The 16,468-nt window shown below is 38.5% G+C and overlaps 2 protein-coding genes across 4 annotated transcripts; both read right to left on the reverse strand.

Annotated features, from left to right (window-relative positions):
- Positions 1 to 402: 402 nt before the first annotated feature.
- Positions 403 to 6,054, reverse strand: LOC131781515 (uncharacterized). 3 transcript variants are annotated; one of them, XM_066158690.1, is made up of 8 exons: positions 5,530 to 6,054; positions 4,660 to 4,886; positions 3,781 to 3,904; positions 2,999 to 3,288; positions 2,739 to 2,887; positions 2,505 to 2,544; positions 2,334 to 2,439; positions 403 to 2,056 (listed from the first exon to the last, which is right to left on the reverse strand). In XM_066158690.1, the coding sequence occupies exons 1-8, from the start codon at positions 5,828 to 5,830 to the stop codon at positions 1,287 to 1,289; spliced, it is 2,007 nt and encodes a 668-aa protein (XP_066014787.1). In that variant the 5' UTR covers positions 5,831 to 6,054; the 3' UTR covers positions 403 to 1,286. The 3 variants fall into 3 exon arrangements, with proteins under 3 accessions (XP_066014787.1, XP_066014786.1, XP_058954166.2); XM_066158689.1 differs by having other exon boundaries at positions 4,660 to 4,889; XM_059098183.2 differs by having other exon boundaries at positions 2,334 to 2,421; positions 4,660 to 4,889; positions 5,530 to 6,052.
- A 2,496-nt stretch (positions 6,055 to 8,550) lies between these two features.
- Positions 8,551 to 15,895, reverse strand: LOC131781547 (uncharacterized). The gene is made up of 7 exons (XM_059098219.2): positions 15,391 to 15,895; positions 12,936 to 13,171; positions 12,502 to 12,628; positions 12,099 to 12,399; positions 11,406 to 11,445; positions 10,948 to 11,035; positions 8,551 to 10,260 (listed from the first exon to the last, which is right to left on the reverse strand). Exons 1-7 carry the CDS (start codon positions 15,716 to 15,718, stop codon positions 9,290 to 9,292), a joined length of 2,091 nt encoding a protein of 696 aa, XP_058954202.2. The 5' UTR covers positions 15,719 to 15,895; the 3' UTR covers positions 8,551 to 9,289.
- Between the last annotated feature and the right edge of the window lie 573 nt (positions 15,896 to 16,468).

Raw genomic sequence — 16,468 nt, forward strand, 5'->3', positions numbered from 1 at the left:
AACTCGAAGGTCCATGTGCCTACAAGCTTTGCGAAACCAATGGGACATTTTGTATATCTATGTAAAAATTTTGATATTTATGATATTTGTATTTTTCAGTTCTTTCCCGTGTATATAAACCTCTAGCTACGTTACTGTGAAAATTACAAAATCAAGTTAAAGAGTTATGACAATAAAATAAATTTCAATGTATAAAACACGTGTTGTTATATATGGGTCAGTCCTTGAAAGGCATGTACGGCATCGTCTTACAGAAGCGTAAACTATCGCAAACGTTCTCGATACGACTTTCGGCAATACGCGTTGAGATAGCGCATTACGTCGATGTTGTCACGAGCTCACATTTGTTATGGTCTGATTAGCAAAAGGGAATGTTGCCAAAAAATTTAGACAACTGCAAAATGACAGATGGGCATATAAATATTGCCCATTTACGATAGTTTAATAACGTGTAAAGATCGCTTTTCTGATCGCTTTACAGTCGCCGTAAAATATCGTAAATATTCTCTATACGCCTTTTTACAAGGCACTTAAAGATAACGTTTTTAGTCTCTCTCCGTGATATTTACGTACTATCATTTCCAATGCGTAAAGACATTCTTTACAAGAGTGTAAAGAAGTTCGTAAACACGCGTAAAGAGGATCTTAACGCTTACTTTATGGCATTTTACGGATTCGTGGCCTAATATAGTTTAGTTCCTAAGTAAGTAGTTAAGTAAGTAAGAGACTTTATTTAAAAAGGATAATATTCAACAATTATTAAATTACTGACAAACTTGTGGCCCTCTAAATGTAAAATACACTTCAATCAAAAACCTACACTTAATAATAGAGATTAAAATTTTCAAAATTAGTCACAGATATATCACAGAAAGGATTCCATTGAAATATTTCTAGTTAAGGTTATTAGAAATAGTCGATAAAAATGAAGATGCAATATTACAAATTATCTTTTTATAGAAATTCATTCCAAATAGGTGATTAATTATCGGCAAGATTTGTTCGACTCATACATGTCCACTATGTCAGAAAGGATCCCATATTCTGGCTATGCCATTCTTACTGCTTTTTACAAAAATACGTGGCCGTCATTAGAGGCAAAAGGTCTTTCTTTTCTCCCAGAGCTAATTCATTGTCACCAATCAAAGCGGTTTCAGATTGGATCTTCTTCAAGAATATCGTAAACTGGTTCGATGCTAATGTCCAAGCCACTTGTGTTGTTTAGCTTATTTTACGTGATGATGGATTGGGTCTACTTTAAACCAAGCACTCCAATGGTGAGGGCCTTATGCATCTTCAGGAGCCTTCAAAACGTTGTACACGGGGTCACCATCATTTTCAGTGACCGGTGCCTCTAACGTGTTGTAAACAGGCTCTGTTAAGCCCGTTGTAGCATAATAACTTGATTCTTTTTGCTCTGAAACGTTGCTCATAGGATGATTGCCTTTGTCAATGTAGTTGTAATGTAGCCCGTCTGTAGAGTCTGACGTGATACCAAAGTAGGCGGGGCTTTGAGACCCATCGAGACATGACCCCTCCAAAACGTTGTACACTGGTTCAGTGCCATTTCCACCACCCTCGACAGGTTCTTTCAAAGGGTCCACGACTAGTTCCTCCATTAGATCATAAACACGTTGGTGTACGCTGATGGGGCCATTCATTTTAGGCCTTGTATCCTTGATTACTTTTTCCCGGTTGTTTTTGTGACCATTGATGTTTTTTCCTTCAGAAATATTCAAAGGAGCGTAGAAATGTCCTTCGTTGTGATCATTTTTCCTGGAATTTCCACCACCCTCGACAGGTTCTTTCAAAGGGTCCACGACTAGTTCCTCCATTAGATCATAAACACGTTGGTGTACGCTGATGGGGCCACTCATTTTAGGCCTCGTGTCCTTGATTACTTTTTCCTGGTTGTTTTTGTGACCATTGATGTTTTTCCCTTCAGAAATATTCAAAGGAGCGTAGAAATGTCCTTCGTTATGATCATTTTTGCTGGAATTCCTTAAGTGTGCTTCTCCATCGCGAACAGATACTTGATAGCCTGACGCATAAACAGCTTAAGGTACAAAACATTTAAGATATAATAGTCAGATAAGTTCATTTCTCTATGATGTATACAGAATGAAGCATTCTTGTTATGGATCTCTTAATAGGTCGGTCACATTCCTGTCATATTCCTGTAGGATTCTTTAATCCATTTAAGGATGGCTCTCTGTCTATTCCAGTGCTAAGTATAATCATGAAACACTTCGAAAAAAAAATTAGTAGTGGTTGCTGCAGTGTTCACAGATTAGGACAAACTTAATTGACGATGAAAGGTGGTTTTTACTAACCTGGTTCTCTTAACGTAAGCGCTTTGTAATGATCCTCGTTATCCAGTGTATCCAATGTAACTCCGTCCAGACTTCTCGTTGCTGTTTTCTGAGACAACAATAAAAGCTGAGTTTAAGGCTTGAAAAGCAGTAAGAGGCCAAACTAGAATAAAGTATATAATTTAAACGTACCTTTTTCTCTTCGCTTTCTTTACCAGAGTTGAACTTATCCCTGTCAAAAAAATATATGGCATCTTTAAAAAAATGCATCCATAGCCAAAGATCTATATGTTTGAAGGGCGTTTCCTGTAAAGTTGGGAAAGGGTGCCCTGGGAACGAGGTCGAATTGGAAGTGAGCCAGAAAACCTGCGACAGTGTATCAACTCGCGGCTCACTCAGTGGTAAGGCTCTTAAAAGAAAACTTACACTGAATGTCGGTGTCGATAGACCAGGACGGCAATAATGACAAGAATAACCAAGATGGCGACGGTTACACCCGCGATGAGGGCCATAGGGGATGATTTTCCACCTGTTCTTCGTTCTAAGCCAGGATCGCGACGGCCGACAACAGGATCCTGTAGACGATAAGCACAACATGTTACAACTTCTCTCCTAAGAAGTTTTAGTCGCACGTACAAGATAAAGCCCATTGTCTATCGGTTTAATCAGATCAAATGTACTCTTACTTCAGATGGTGAATCTGATGTCGTCGGCCGCTTTGCTAAAGTAGTTGGTGAAGCTTCGCCAACACCGAAGGTTGTTGGCAGTGTAGAAGATGGTGTCCTTAACGGATCAGTAACCATAGATACAGTAAAAGGAATAGTCGACGGAACATGGGAAGTCGATGGTGAACTTTGGGCGACCGTCGAAGCTGCATGTTCTCTTGCACTCGTTTTCAGTGATGGAGATGAAAGAGAAGATGTACCCAATGGCTCTGCTGTGGCTGTGGGCTGTAATGTTGGTGTTGGTATGGTACCTTAAATGGAAATATGTTGAGGTCATGGATATTTTTAAGCGTGCAAGCGATATGACTCATTGCATTTACCACTGAGACGCTTTTAACAAGAGAAGGCCTGACTGGTTTCTCATCAGAATTATGTGAAGTAGGAATGAAATATCCGAATCAGATAATGATTTCAAATGAGCCTTATAAAGTGTGTTTCTACACGTAAACTAAGTTAAGGCAAGTTCCAACACACTGAGATAAACCTTGCTCCTTTTGCGATAAAATTTATTTCCGTTCAAGTAACAAGAAAAGGACATGATTGGCGTGAATAGAAACACCTACATTCAGTAAGAATCCACATTGTACGCAGTTTTTGCATGGCCTTAGCACATTCTGAAAATTCTGGTACACGTTTTCTTAGCACATTGAAATTCATTGTCGAGTTAAATACTTTTAGAAAGTAAAAGGGGATAAAAAAATCTAACAAAGTACGGGAGATACAGAATATCAACTTAAACTTACAATTGAAATATCCTTCATACTTAAACAGCAAAACGAAGCTCTTGGTCTTTTTTCCTCTCTTGCAATTTATTGTCAGTTTAATGATTCTACCCGATATGGAATCAAAGCTCGTTGTGTCAGTCACCTAGACGGAACATAAAGATTCGGTCAATAATAACATTATTTTACCCTTTACGGAATCTACGTACGCTTACTGTGTTCATCACCTACACGCAAAATAAAGGTGCGGTCAATAATTATCAATATTTACATGAGATGTGTCGTATTTAAATATCGAAGAAATTATACACAAGCCAAGTATTTTTGCAAAGTTCTTCGTTCATTTTGTTTTTAGTTTCTTCTATTTTCTCGAAGTCTATTGTTATCGTTCATCTGTGCTCTCTGATCAGTTCTGTAAATTAATCTCGCTTCAATCACCGAAGCAATCAGAGGTAAAAGCAAAACAAATCGTATGTTGGTTGCCCTTGGTTTTTTTGCCGTACAACAAGTGGGTTGCTATTTTAGTTGTTTTTTACTAATCGGTCTTTCTGTTCTCTTTCATCTTTTGTTTTACCGGTTCTCAACCGGAAAACTCTCTTATAAATTAATGCGGCATGGAAAGGGTTTTTCCCAGTCAATGCTGCGAAATCTGACAAAGTATAGTACTCTTTTAATTAGGGAACATGTTATTTGCATATACAAAAGTGAGTAAGGCTTAAGTTGCGATGTCGTTGACTTCTTATACTCCTATAATTTTAGAATTGTGTCATAATTATAGGGTCTTGACAGAAGTGCTTGGTCATCTAATTATCATAAGTCTCTGTGGTTCGCGGGGTGTGAAAGGCTGCAAGATGATTCATAAATCTTTTTGAATTAACTATAAGTCAATTTTTCTTTTACCTTAAGAGAGTAATCATCATCTCCCCGAATGATTCTGAATGTGTTGCTTGCGGGAAGGTCATCTCCAGCGCCATCACATCTGAAATAGCTGGAGTACTGTGCATTTACATTACAACTACCGCTGTCCTCATTTAACTTTACTTTCTTCTTGTCGTCGACTTTCAATATACGCAGTTCTTTTTTGATATTCTCGTTTTTGAAATAGACTGGTGTCTTTTCGTCCCCTCCTGCTAACAAAGTCACCGATAGTTTAGAACTAGATAAGGACACAGAGAGAGGTAACTAATAGGCTTGTAAAGCCTCGTGGGGGACTACAGGTGTCGCGAGATTGTGGTTTTAAGAAAAATGAAGAACGATAATCAAAATGAACAGTCATCGAAGGGGATCTAAATCTTAATATCACATAAATTATCATTCAACAAAGAAATTTATTTTCTCAGGACAAAGGAGGGTCAACTTTTGATTTTTGTTCTAATGATGAATACTACATGTATTCCAGCATTGGTGCATGTTGAGATTGGAAACGAAGGGCAGAGAGAGGGGGTAAACTATAAAGCATTGTTACTAAAGACTAGGTAGTCAAGTAGTTACGTCTTCAGAATCCCTCGCCCTTACATAAATATTGACAGGAATATTGAAAGATCCAGAGTTTGAAATCCTGTTTGCATACTGTTAGTTTTACCACTGATCTTTTGCGGTTAACATTTAATAGGGTTGTTTACCGCAAAAGTTACGCTATGACGCTTGCCATGACGTTTGTAAGCCATAGCGGAAACTCATTTAATCTAGCTTTTTCATAGAATTAGAAGAGGGATCTTCTCTTAGTCTTTCAGAATTTATTACTTACAAATTTTTAAACAGTTCACTCACCCAATAGAGCACGAACGTCCTCGTTGTTTTGACAACCCCTTGTCTCGTTGTGAAAAATGAAAGTTGCAGAATGGCTGGGGCATGAACAAGTGCAGGCAACACTTGTCGCCTCGGCGTCAAAGCTTGAGCAATTATAGATCTCGCCGCATAAAGATGAAGGAATCTTGAACATATCTTTCCCAATCGTCCATCCTTCTTTTCCAGCTGGAATTTTTCTGGTAATCTCGATATCCGATGTCATTGTAACAACTGTTACACAAGTTAACATACTCACCAGAGGCAGAATATTATGCATCTTCATGTTTCAGATCTTTAAATCTCGCGGGAAAGAACACGAAGTGCCACAGAGTTGATTACACTAACGTTGATAAGAAGTTCTTATATTTGTACTTCCCGGAAGCAAAAGGCCAGCCGGTTGTGTTCTCTTGGCCACCAAAACAAGAGCACTGTTAAGAAAGTCAAACCAACTCTCGAATGAGGTTTCGAAACTAATGTTCTTCACTCAACCGTGGACATTTCTTCTACCAAAAGAATTTGAATAACAATTGGTTGCTGTGTTCCCTTTTATGGCTCAAGAATAGTACAGTTAATTTGTTTTCAATGATAGAGCGGAAGCGTAACCGCATTAAAACGTCGAATTCCGCAGCCCAAAAGAATTTTTATTTTGTAGGTAAAGCAAAGTTGCTTTTATTGTAAACTGTTCAGTACTTTTTATACATTTGTCGCCCTGTTTTCTGTAAAGCTTAGTTTCTGTGTTAAAATGAAAATGTTTCCGCTCAATCAAAGAAAAACTTCTTTGCTAAAGAAAGAACCATTGACGTCTCTGATTTAGGCCCAGACATATTGTGAGATATTGTTCAACTTATTTAAATCCGCTCGGTTTACACTAATTTAGCATCATAACTTTAAGAGATATCACGCTTCAGAAGAGGGAAGAGTGTAATATATCTGACGGGAACAAGAAGTCTGAGTATCATCGTTATTGCCTCATCATGTTATGACATGAAGTAAATAAAGCCATCACCGACAATAATGATTAATGATGTTACGTATTACGCTCGGAACACTTAAAAAAAACTGATATTTGATCAACAGTGAATGAAAGTGACACCACCATAGCTTGATGAACACGCGAGCAAAATAAAACATATCTGATCATATGCTTTGCTTTAATTTTGGGATCAGTTTGGACTGAGTCAGGGACAATTACAAATGTGCGCCACTAAGGAACATCATGAGGTAGAAAACTATCTCATCATTAGCGAGATTCGTTATATTTTTAAATTTTCCCTACTTTAAATTCCATGCATTTACGAAGACGCTTATTGGTTTGTCGCACAGAGATAAATATCAGCTGGTCAAATTGACAATTCTTGAAGTTTTATATTACGAAGTAAATTCGACATCACGCACAAAAAAACAATTTATGATTAAGTACCTACAGTAAATCGTTTCACACCGAAAGTAATATTCGTTAGCGTGGTCTTATCGTCCGTGTGAGGGTAGTACTGAGATAGACTACAATCCTTTAATATCTGCATCGCCCGCAAATACATCACTCCGCTACGTCACTTACTAACCAACGTCAAGGTATTCCCGAGAAGATCTTACAACCTTTCCGTGTTACCCACAAATACATCACTGCACTACTTCAGATATTAATCAAACGCCACAGACAAAGACGAACCGAAGAACACAAAGGGAAGATAGTCCCGAGAAGATCTTACAACCTTTCAATATCTGCGTCGACCACAAATAAAAACATCACTGCACTACTTCAGATATTTACCAACGCCACAGACAAGGACGAACCGAAGAACTAGAAAGAGAAGGTAGTCCTGAGAAGATCTCACAACCTTTCGATATCAGTGTCACCCACAAACACATCACTGCACTACGTCAGTTATTAACCAACTTTACAGACAAGGACGAAGCGAAGGACAACCAGTCAGCGGTTTACAAGATCAAGTGCTCGGACTGTCAGACCTCCTACCTTAGATAGACTGGTAGAAACCATTCGCGAGCGACGTGAAATGGTGATATCAACAATCCTATTGCTGAACATTATCGTTCTACGAACCACATTATTGACTGAGACTCTTCGCAATGCCTAACCTACAGCACTATATATTTTCAATTCAATTTTCTGGAAAGCTGGTTTACTGACGCAAAACGGACTGCCCTCAGCAAGAGTCAACAACTATCGGCACCACACAAACAATTTAAACCACAAACAAATCAAACGGAACGACCTAAAATTTCCGACCAATCAGAACACTTGAGTCCTGTAACCAAAATATCACCACTAAACTGACCAATTAGCCAACACGAGCCGGAATTATACGACTCGACTGATAATAACTCTTCACTTGACTTTGATGATGACTTCCGCCCATGTTATCGAGGCGTCAGTCACCACCACCGACAACAGTCCTTCTCTGACGATTAGACTAAACCATCAAATTTAACTAAAATGAATAATACAATTAACAGGAATAGTCTTTTTAGATAAGAAGGTTAGCGTTATTCCTATTATTGTTAATTTTATCCTCAGTGTAAATTATTTTTAAACTATAATTGTGTTGAACAGTTTGTTTTCTCAAAGAGAGCATTTCCAGAACTACGTGCAATTTTGAATTATACTCGTCTTTTGCTACTAAAACTAAGAAACGAATATAAAATTGATACTCGCAGTTATGAACACTACTGAACTAGTAGTTGAAATAAGGCCTGAAAAAAATTCAGGCCCATACGGGATTTGAACCCATGACCTCTACGATACCGGTGCAGCGCTTTACCAACTAGGCTACTAGGAGCTGGTCATTATGTTGGCCATTAAAAACTAAGAACTTTTTACGTTTAGGTCTATTTCGTGATTTTAAAAGAATTGGCCCAAAGTGGTATTCAGAAGGGACATGTGTGAGGTGGGGCTGCCAGTCAGTTCGAGACAAAAGAAATCATGAATCCCCAGAGCTACTGTTTGAGTCACAAGTTAGGAACAATCAGGTGAGATTAGCAACGATTTTCAGCTGCCACTTTTTTTATTGAATAACTTCAATATGAAGCATGCGAACATTATGATAAAACTGATACACTTCTCAATGAGATAAATGCGACCGAAAATTCGTAGAATTCCACGCTGTAAAAAAGACTTTGTTTCAATGTATACTTGAACTATTTCTGGTACGGACTCAAGAAAGAACTTTTAACACACACGAAGACTGAAGCAAATGAAGTAAACCGACTGACTGACATACTTTTCTATAGTCCTCCTCCTACTAAAAAAACCACAAAACTGACTTCGCATGACAGTTAGATTCTTTCGAAGCAAAAAAAAATCTCAACTGGATTGACTATGGTTATCAAGATGGGATATCTTTCAGGTTATGAAACTTTCACTCGACTTTATAGATAATCTCTTTCAGTACAAACCTACTGAGAAAATAATAATATAGTTACGTTGTTGACTTGTAATTGTCTGGCCATCTATCCGCCATTTGGTCGACTGAGATCAAAGGCACAATTTTCAAATTGCCAACGATTGTGATCTAGGATTACAATGGTCTCACATTGATTGGTTTAGACAAAACTCGCACCATCTTCTCAACTAATCCGATTCAAGAGTTACACCAATTACGGCTCTGTCTGTAGCTCGCGTGAACAGGGTATTCGGTGGTAACCTTGCTTTTTTAGTGAATTTTTTTATTGGCTTCTTGTGATGCTTTTTTTTGCTCTGATTGGTCATTGAAATCACAGCTTCTTAGAACTTTGTGGTGCCGTAAGCTGCGTCATAAGTATGGCCATTTTGTCTGGATTCCTCCTCTTCATCCTCTTCTAATGCACTGGAGACTTGTGGGTGCATCGTTTCATAATCTTCAAGTTCATGTAGAACTGGTGGTGGAAGATACTTTTCTAAAGTGTAATTGTAGACTTTCTTATCCGAAGACATGGAACCGTATTTACTGGGTCTTGCAACACGATCAAGATGATATCCATCCAAACCATTGTGATGACCATCCCTGGACATGGAACCATATTCGCTGGCTCTCGAAGAACGATCAAAATAGCGTTTACTCAAAACACGACCATTTTGGGACGTGGTACCATTTTGAGTAGGTTTCGCTGAAAGATTACGGTAAAGTTCATCGCTACCATCTCGAGGCGTGGTACCATTTTGACTGGGTCTCGCTGAGTGATTAAGACTACGTCCATCCAAGCCATGATGCTCTCGTTGAGCATCATTTTCGTCATTGTGTTTATGTCCTTTCGCTACCGCGACTTTAAGCTCTTCCACACAACTGTATACAAGTTGATTTACACTAACAGGACCTCTCTTTTTGTCCCTGAGATCGGGGTCCAAGTCAGGGTCCCTGTAGTCAGGATCCCTGTAATCAGGGTCCTTGTAGTCCGGATCTTGTTCAAGACCAGAATCTGGGTCCATGTTATTTCCTCTCCTTGCCTTTAGGTCCTCCATACAATTGTATACGAGTTGATTTATTCTAACAGGACCACTCTGTTCTCTCCTGAGATTAGGGTCCAAATCAGGGTCCTTGTAGACTACATCTTTAGTGTCCAAAGTGGGTACTGATGTCTTTTTACCTCCGTGGTCATGCATATTGTTTTCCTCAGCCGTGCTTGAGGAAGCATATACACGTCTTCCACCGAGGTCACCAATAGTTGTATGTGGAGCCTTATTAGGATTCGGCGATTGATAGTTTGATGTGTAAATTGCTAAAAATGGAAATGTTTTGTTGAAGTAAGCAAAACAAGATATGTCGGATCTTTTCAACAAAGGCAGCGACTCATGCAACCTTAGCTAATCTTAGCACACCACGGTGTCAAATGATCAAGAGTGACACTTCTCACAATTAAATATGAATGTATTTTACTGCTCTAAAATTCACAAATGTCGGCTCGTTTATTATTCGAAACACGATTTGGTTAGAGATCATCCATTGAACCCCTTAGTCTCACTGTCAATTTGACTACCGTTGTCAATTCAAACTCTAGCTGTAGCTGTAACTTTCGGAGTCACTAACCTCTGTTATTTATTTTGTAAATGATTCAGTTTCCTGTTAAAGTATAGAGGGGTTGCGTTTGTAAAAAAAACGTGTTGCTGAGTTGGTGGGGAGTTATAAAAGAGAGTTTGGTTCTATCTACTGAGTTGATAATGCAAATTGGCAACCGTGATGATTTCGTCATTCTGACGAAGGGTTTAGGTTAGAGGCGTATGCTTTAGAAACTCTTTATGGTGGCCAATTACATAATGAAACTCAGGTGATAAAACCAAATTATCTTTGTAAAGCATTGGGCCCTGTTGTCATCGTAGATTTCGTGGCGTTACCGTGATTTTATATTCCTGCTGTTAAGTTTCGGTTGTAATTATATGCTGGTTCATAAGTATGGTTATTTACTTACGAGGCCCTCTTATTCCAAGCGCCTTGTATCCGTTCTCATCATCTGCTTCATATGCGGAACTGGCTCGATGCCTTGCTGTTTCTGCGTCCTATGATGCATGTAATGAAAAATATTAGACAATTCTGACTGTATAACAAGAACGTCTTGCTTCGTTAAGCCTGTAAATCGCGGATTTTTGTGTCATGGGTAACCCTAAGACCGTTCGAATGGAAACAAAAGCACAGTATTGTGTTTAGATCATGTGATATCATCATTTAAATCATGGAAGTTCCAATTTGTTCGCTGTTCAGAAAAGCGATCATCTCTTAAGGGTTAGAAGATCTCAAGCTGCACAGGGACTGGTTTTCTGTAAGGGTTAGATTTAGGCGGAACTTAATTTTGACTTTTATGCAGGAGTACTACTTCCATTGGTTTGAGGAAAAAACTAGTATCCCTTACCCAGGAGAAAAAGAACTTACTTCTTTCCCTCCATTTTTTGGTCTCAACTGAGGCTTCTTTCTGTAGACAAAAAAAAATTATGCTATTGTGTAGGGGTATCTAAAAATCAGTCTCCTTTTTAAATACAGTTTGCATACAGTGACTCTGTATACTTAAAGACCAAAAGTAGTCTAAGCGTAGTTTGAATATAACGTTGTAGCTTGCATTTTCGGATTAGCAAAAATTATATCTAAGATGCAAAATGCAAAATTGATGAAGAAATGTTTTGATAAGTCGAGGCTCGATCCTAGAATACAGCGTCGCAAATTAAGGACATTTATAAGATGCCGTAGTGTTTTAATGATAACTTATTGCACTCTCACGAGGTCCTCAAGATATTAGACGATGATTGGGAATTTTTACCTACGACTTCGGATCTGCGTTAAACTCTTAGGCAATAGGTGTTAAAAATATCTCAAGTTTCGAGTAGAATTTATAAAAAAGAAATTTACAGGGTGCCTGAAGGATTCCAGATCGCCCCTATCTCAAAAATTTTTGGCCATAAAATGTAGTAACTTCGCCTCAACCTATGCCAGGAAACGAGCTGGAGATTTAGGGGGGCGAATTGGTAAAGATGGATGCGAACTGGTAAGGGACGAACTTGCAATGGAACGAAACTTCCATACACCTTTATTTGACTTATCATACACAATCTTCCTGACTAGATTGCTTACCTGAAATGACGGGATCCAAGATACGAGAAACCAATCACAATCGTAAGTAAGAGAACAGATACGATGAATGCTGCGATGAGACCCACTGAGGGTCCATCATGTGTATCCCGCTCCTGATCTCTTCTCGGTGGACCCTCGGGATCGGTCGGTGGACCCTCGGGATCGGTCGGTCGCCCTCCAGAAATGTTGGCTACCTTGCTGACTGTAAGTTTTGTTGGTTGAAGTGGTGGCTGTGTATTCGTGGTGGTACTCGGTGGTTCAGTCGTGGGTGGAGGTGGAAGAGTGGGTGGTGTGCTGTTACCTGAATTTTTTGTAAAAAGAAACATATTTTAGGATTGAAAATCACTGATTTCCTTGAGGCTGAAAAATAGTGCAAATTGAAAGGGATTCTGCCGGGACTTACAATTGATATTTCCTTCATACTTGAACAGCAGCGACCTCACTATGCTAGTGTGGGTGTTACATAAGATACCCAACTTGATAATCTTTCCCTTGAACTCAGATTTATTGGACACGCCATTGACACCAACCTGTGACATAAACAGAAAAATACTTTTGTCTCGACAACCTTAGCGAAAGTCATCCTCCGAAACAAAGGAAAACCTGTGTCTTAATTGGAATGTTGTCAATCTGATTCTTGGAAACTGATTGGTTAGTTTCACTTTGATGATCTTGGCTGTTGAATTCAAGAAGCAACTATCCTTTGTCAATTTTCGATTGATCAGTTTTGGTCTAAAGGTAGAGTTAGGCGTTTGGTTCGGAAGATAACTCTTACTTAAGTGCTTTCTTTAGGATACCAAGACCTATCTCAACATATGAAATTTTTTTTAGTCTCACCGAAAGAAAGAATGGAAAATCAGTAACATCCGATCCATGTTCGACTGTAAACGGGGGCTTGTTTCTAAATTGTGCTGCAGGACCGTAGCATCCAAGAGACCAGGAATTTGCAGAGTCTACTTTGCAGTTCTGCACATTTGACAAACTCAATCTTCTACTGTCGGTGTCGTTAACCATCCCTAACGGACTGGTAGCTGGTTCTCCGTCGAAAGTGACGAACGGGGGCTTCCGAAATCCTTTTAAATAAAAAAATAATACTTTATCGATTCCTTGAACTCAGGCGTGAATGAAATTGAGAATTAGGATTCTTTGCCAGGGGCCTCTGTAATATGTTTAGTGCCGTTTCTTTGTGTTAATCAAATACGTTAACTAAAACAAAGGTCAAAAATTCAGTGTTGGTTTTCTGATTTAGTTAAGTCTTACTGAGGCCGTTTTAGTAAAAAGAATGTTGCTGCGCCTTGTATTTCACTTCTCCATGGATGCTCATGGGTATCTAATTTTTGCGTTTTAAATTTAGTTTCTGCGGACAATTTTGCTTTTAACCTCATCTCACTTGTTTAGAATTACTGCCATATTGAAACGTCATATGATTTTTACTTTAAAAATAGATACAAACTGATTTTTTAAAATTGTGCGATCCTCTACCAAGTTTTGACATGATGATTCACTAAGAAAAATTCCAATTTTTGCTGGAAATTAATTGATATCGTAGATTTCCTTCACAATTTGGTTAATTTTCTTCATTTACATTACATAAGATATGTAGTGATCATACGATCAATCTTAGCACCTTATAATCAGAAATGCCGGAAATTCTAGAACTACTAAGCAGTTACAATCTCTGAATCTCTCTCGAGCTCAAGTGGAATGTATTGGATGACCTCAGTGATGCATCACGACAGTAAACCTTGAAGGTCGGGTTCACGAAGGATGTTTGTAAAATATGGAGATGATCACTGGTTTATGTTGTGTGAGGTTAATTGCAAAAAAGGCGAAAAAAGTACACGGTGCTTCCTAAAAGAATTTAGATAATGAAAAGTAGAGTTCAACTTTTTCTGACTTCTGAAAAATTGACAAAAAATAGTTCGACTGAGTTATTGGTTGTAAAATTGTTCAGATATGAGCTAAGGGGAAAAGAATTTTGCTTTCCTTGAATCCGCGATAGGGTCACGCGAAGTAAGCGACGGTAAAATTACAGTAATGTTTGACGGAAAACCAGAGGTAGACATCGGTTTGAGTAACCACGAGGTTTGATTTCCCCAGGGCTCGGGTTGCCCTCACAAAATTTTGGTATAAAGTACGGCGGCTGTACAAGGGAAATCGTAAGTTGAGTTGGGAGCTTGGTTCGAGTTATTAGGAGACGAAAATTCAAGGGTTTATTCTTAAGGATTGACTCGACCGGGAATATCCGTAGAATTCATGATAGCATGACTTTGCTTAGAACCTTTTAAGAAGGAAATCTATATTCATTGGAACTGAAATTGTTGGGATTTTTATGACTAATATTTTTCATGTAATTTCATTTGTGCAATTTTTATAATCCTCTAATATTTATTACTGATTATTGAGGGTCCATCTCGAATCAATTATAATGTTCTAGCAATGTTGAGCTCAGTGGCATGAATGTCTCCTCTTTCTTGAATTCCTCGTCATTTAAGGGTTGAAATGATTCTCCTTTGGCGATAATGTTGCCAACTTCTAGCTTGAATTTTAAAATCTTATCAAAGTTCTCACAATTAACTAATTTCTGTAATATAATAATTTGATAAATTACACTATTTGGCAATATCAAACATTAAAGAGTTTTATGACACTCGGGCGTACTCAAGGAAATCCGCCAGTAGATTTTGCTTTTCACTGATCACTACCCTTACCAAAGAAGATATTGATGTGCTGCAAAATATTTTTACCTTCATTGAGCGTGGCAAATGGATGCAGAAAATCATAAAAAGAAATTTTTTAATTGTACGTCAGTAAGACATCTTTAAAGAGAGGAAGGTTGGAACCATTCAAAAGCCGTTTAGCTGAACGTGAATTTCAGTCGAATAGACCCGTTAAACTGGAAAACGAGGGCTCAAGAGAAAAAAAACCGCCAAAGGTTAGGATCAAAATGAGGAGGCATGTGAATTGACAAGCGAATAACAAAAATCTAAAAAAAATTTTTTTTAAGTCTCGATTATAACACCGAAAAATGAATATCCGAAACGGGAAAAGCAAAAACCAAAGGGGGTAACAGAACCGAAAACTGATGATTGCTGATGGAAACAACGAAAAGATCATCTAAAAAATGACATTGATGTGAAAAATTAATAAAAAAAACTATTACACTGTCGGGTCATTAACTTTTGGTTCTCATAAACGGATGATCGAATTTGTGCTGCGTTAGGGAGCTTTTCGGCACGGTAGTCGAATTAATTGCTTAATTAACGAACTGATCTTGCGGCAAGATACTCACCAAACAATCTTCGGACTTGACTGTTGTCCAAGCATTCCCATTTACCATTATGGAATAAAAACGTCGCTCTATCACGTGGGCATACACAAGCGCATCGATCGACAATAGGCGTCTTTAAATCGGCGCGGAATCGACGACAATTTGTCATGTGTCCACTTTGACACTGCGATGGAGGAATGATAAACGTATCTCTACCGTCTAACCACCCATCTTCTCCATCCGGACGTTTCCTGAAAATCTTAAACTCTTCTGATATCGCAGTTACGCTCAAAGAAATCAAAGTCGTTATGATCAATTCGGTCCAAAATATTTCCATTTTGCGCAACATGCTATTCTCTCTGATAGAGAGTAAACCAGTCTTAGCTTTTGCTATTACCTAAAGGACGAGGAGGAGATTTTCACAAGACTTTGTGAGGAGCGGGCTCTGAAACAATTACGTCGTATTATTTATGTCGCTCGTGTCGCTTCGAGAATTAACGAGTTGCGTTTACGGCATTATACACATTATCTTAGAATAACATAGTGACCGCATCCGCTTGGTGACCAGCTAATACAGGTTGTAAACACAAACTCCGATTACCATTTTCGGTAAATAGTACTTCAAGCTCTTGTACTACCAAGTGTTTTCGTTATATTGACAGCTCTCTGACAGAATATGGCGGCCAATATTTCCATTGGTATCTCTTCGCTTTTATCTTTATAAAAGTGAAAACACTCTTAGGAAAAATGATTGACCACATAATACCTGCGGCCACGGATACAAATGTTGTTTTCGTGGCACCCTGCTGCAAATTTGTTCTAAAACGGTAAATAAAAACCGAGAGATGCGTTTGCTAAAAAGACCCAAAAACAAGCGTGGAAGAAAAGCGCGTGCTCCAAATAATGGAATCTTGCTTCCAATAGTGTGACGTCAAAGTTTGAGGAGTTTCAAAAATAGGCGAACCAATCACATTCGAGATGGGGCCAAAAATTTCAAATTTGTTTTGCGCGCTGAAAAAAGAAAGCTAAATACGATAACGCGGGCGATGAAAGGCGTAAATTAATGCAAAAATCCTTGGCGTTTCCGTTTCTTCAAACA

Source organism: Pocillopora verrucosa, chromosome 11 (genome assembly GCF_036669915.1).
Source record: "Pocillopora verrucosa isolate sample1 chromosome 11, ASM3666991v2, whole genome shotgun sequence".
In the NCBI taxonomy this organism is placed as follows: Eukaryota; Metazoa; Cnidaria; class Anthozoa; order Scleractinia; family Pocilloporidae; genus Pocillopora; species Pocillopora verrucosa.

Coding starts and splice junctions, on each gene's coding strand:
- LOC131781547 (XM_059098219.2), bottom strand. CDS start 15,718: ATGTTGCGCAAAATGGAAATATTTTGGACCGAATTGATCATAACGACT. Junction 12,400..12,501: donor GTATGAAGGAAATATCAATT/GTAAGTCCCGGC, acceptor CAAAAAATTCAG/GTAACAGCACACCACCCACT. Junction 11,036..11,405: donor CAAAAAATGGAGGGAAAGAA/GTAAGTTCTTTT, acceptor CATGCATCATAG/GACGCAGAAACAGCAAGGCA.
- LOC131781515 (XM_066158689.1), bottom strand. CDS start 5,830: ATGAAGATGCATAATATTCTGCCTCTGGTGAGTATGTTAACTTGTGTA. Junction 2,440..2,504: donor AAGAAAGCGAAGAGAAAAAG/GTACGTTTAAAT, acceptor CCTTAAACTCAG/CTTTTATTGTTGTCTCAGAA. Junction 2,057..2,333: donor GCTTACGTTAAGAGAACCAG/GTTAGTAAAAAC, acceptor TTGTACCTTAAG/CTGTTTATGCGTCAGGCTAT.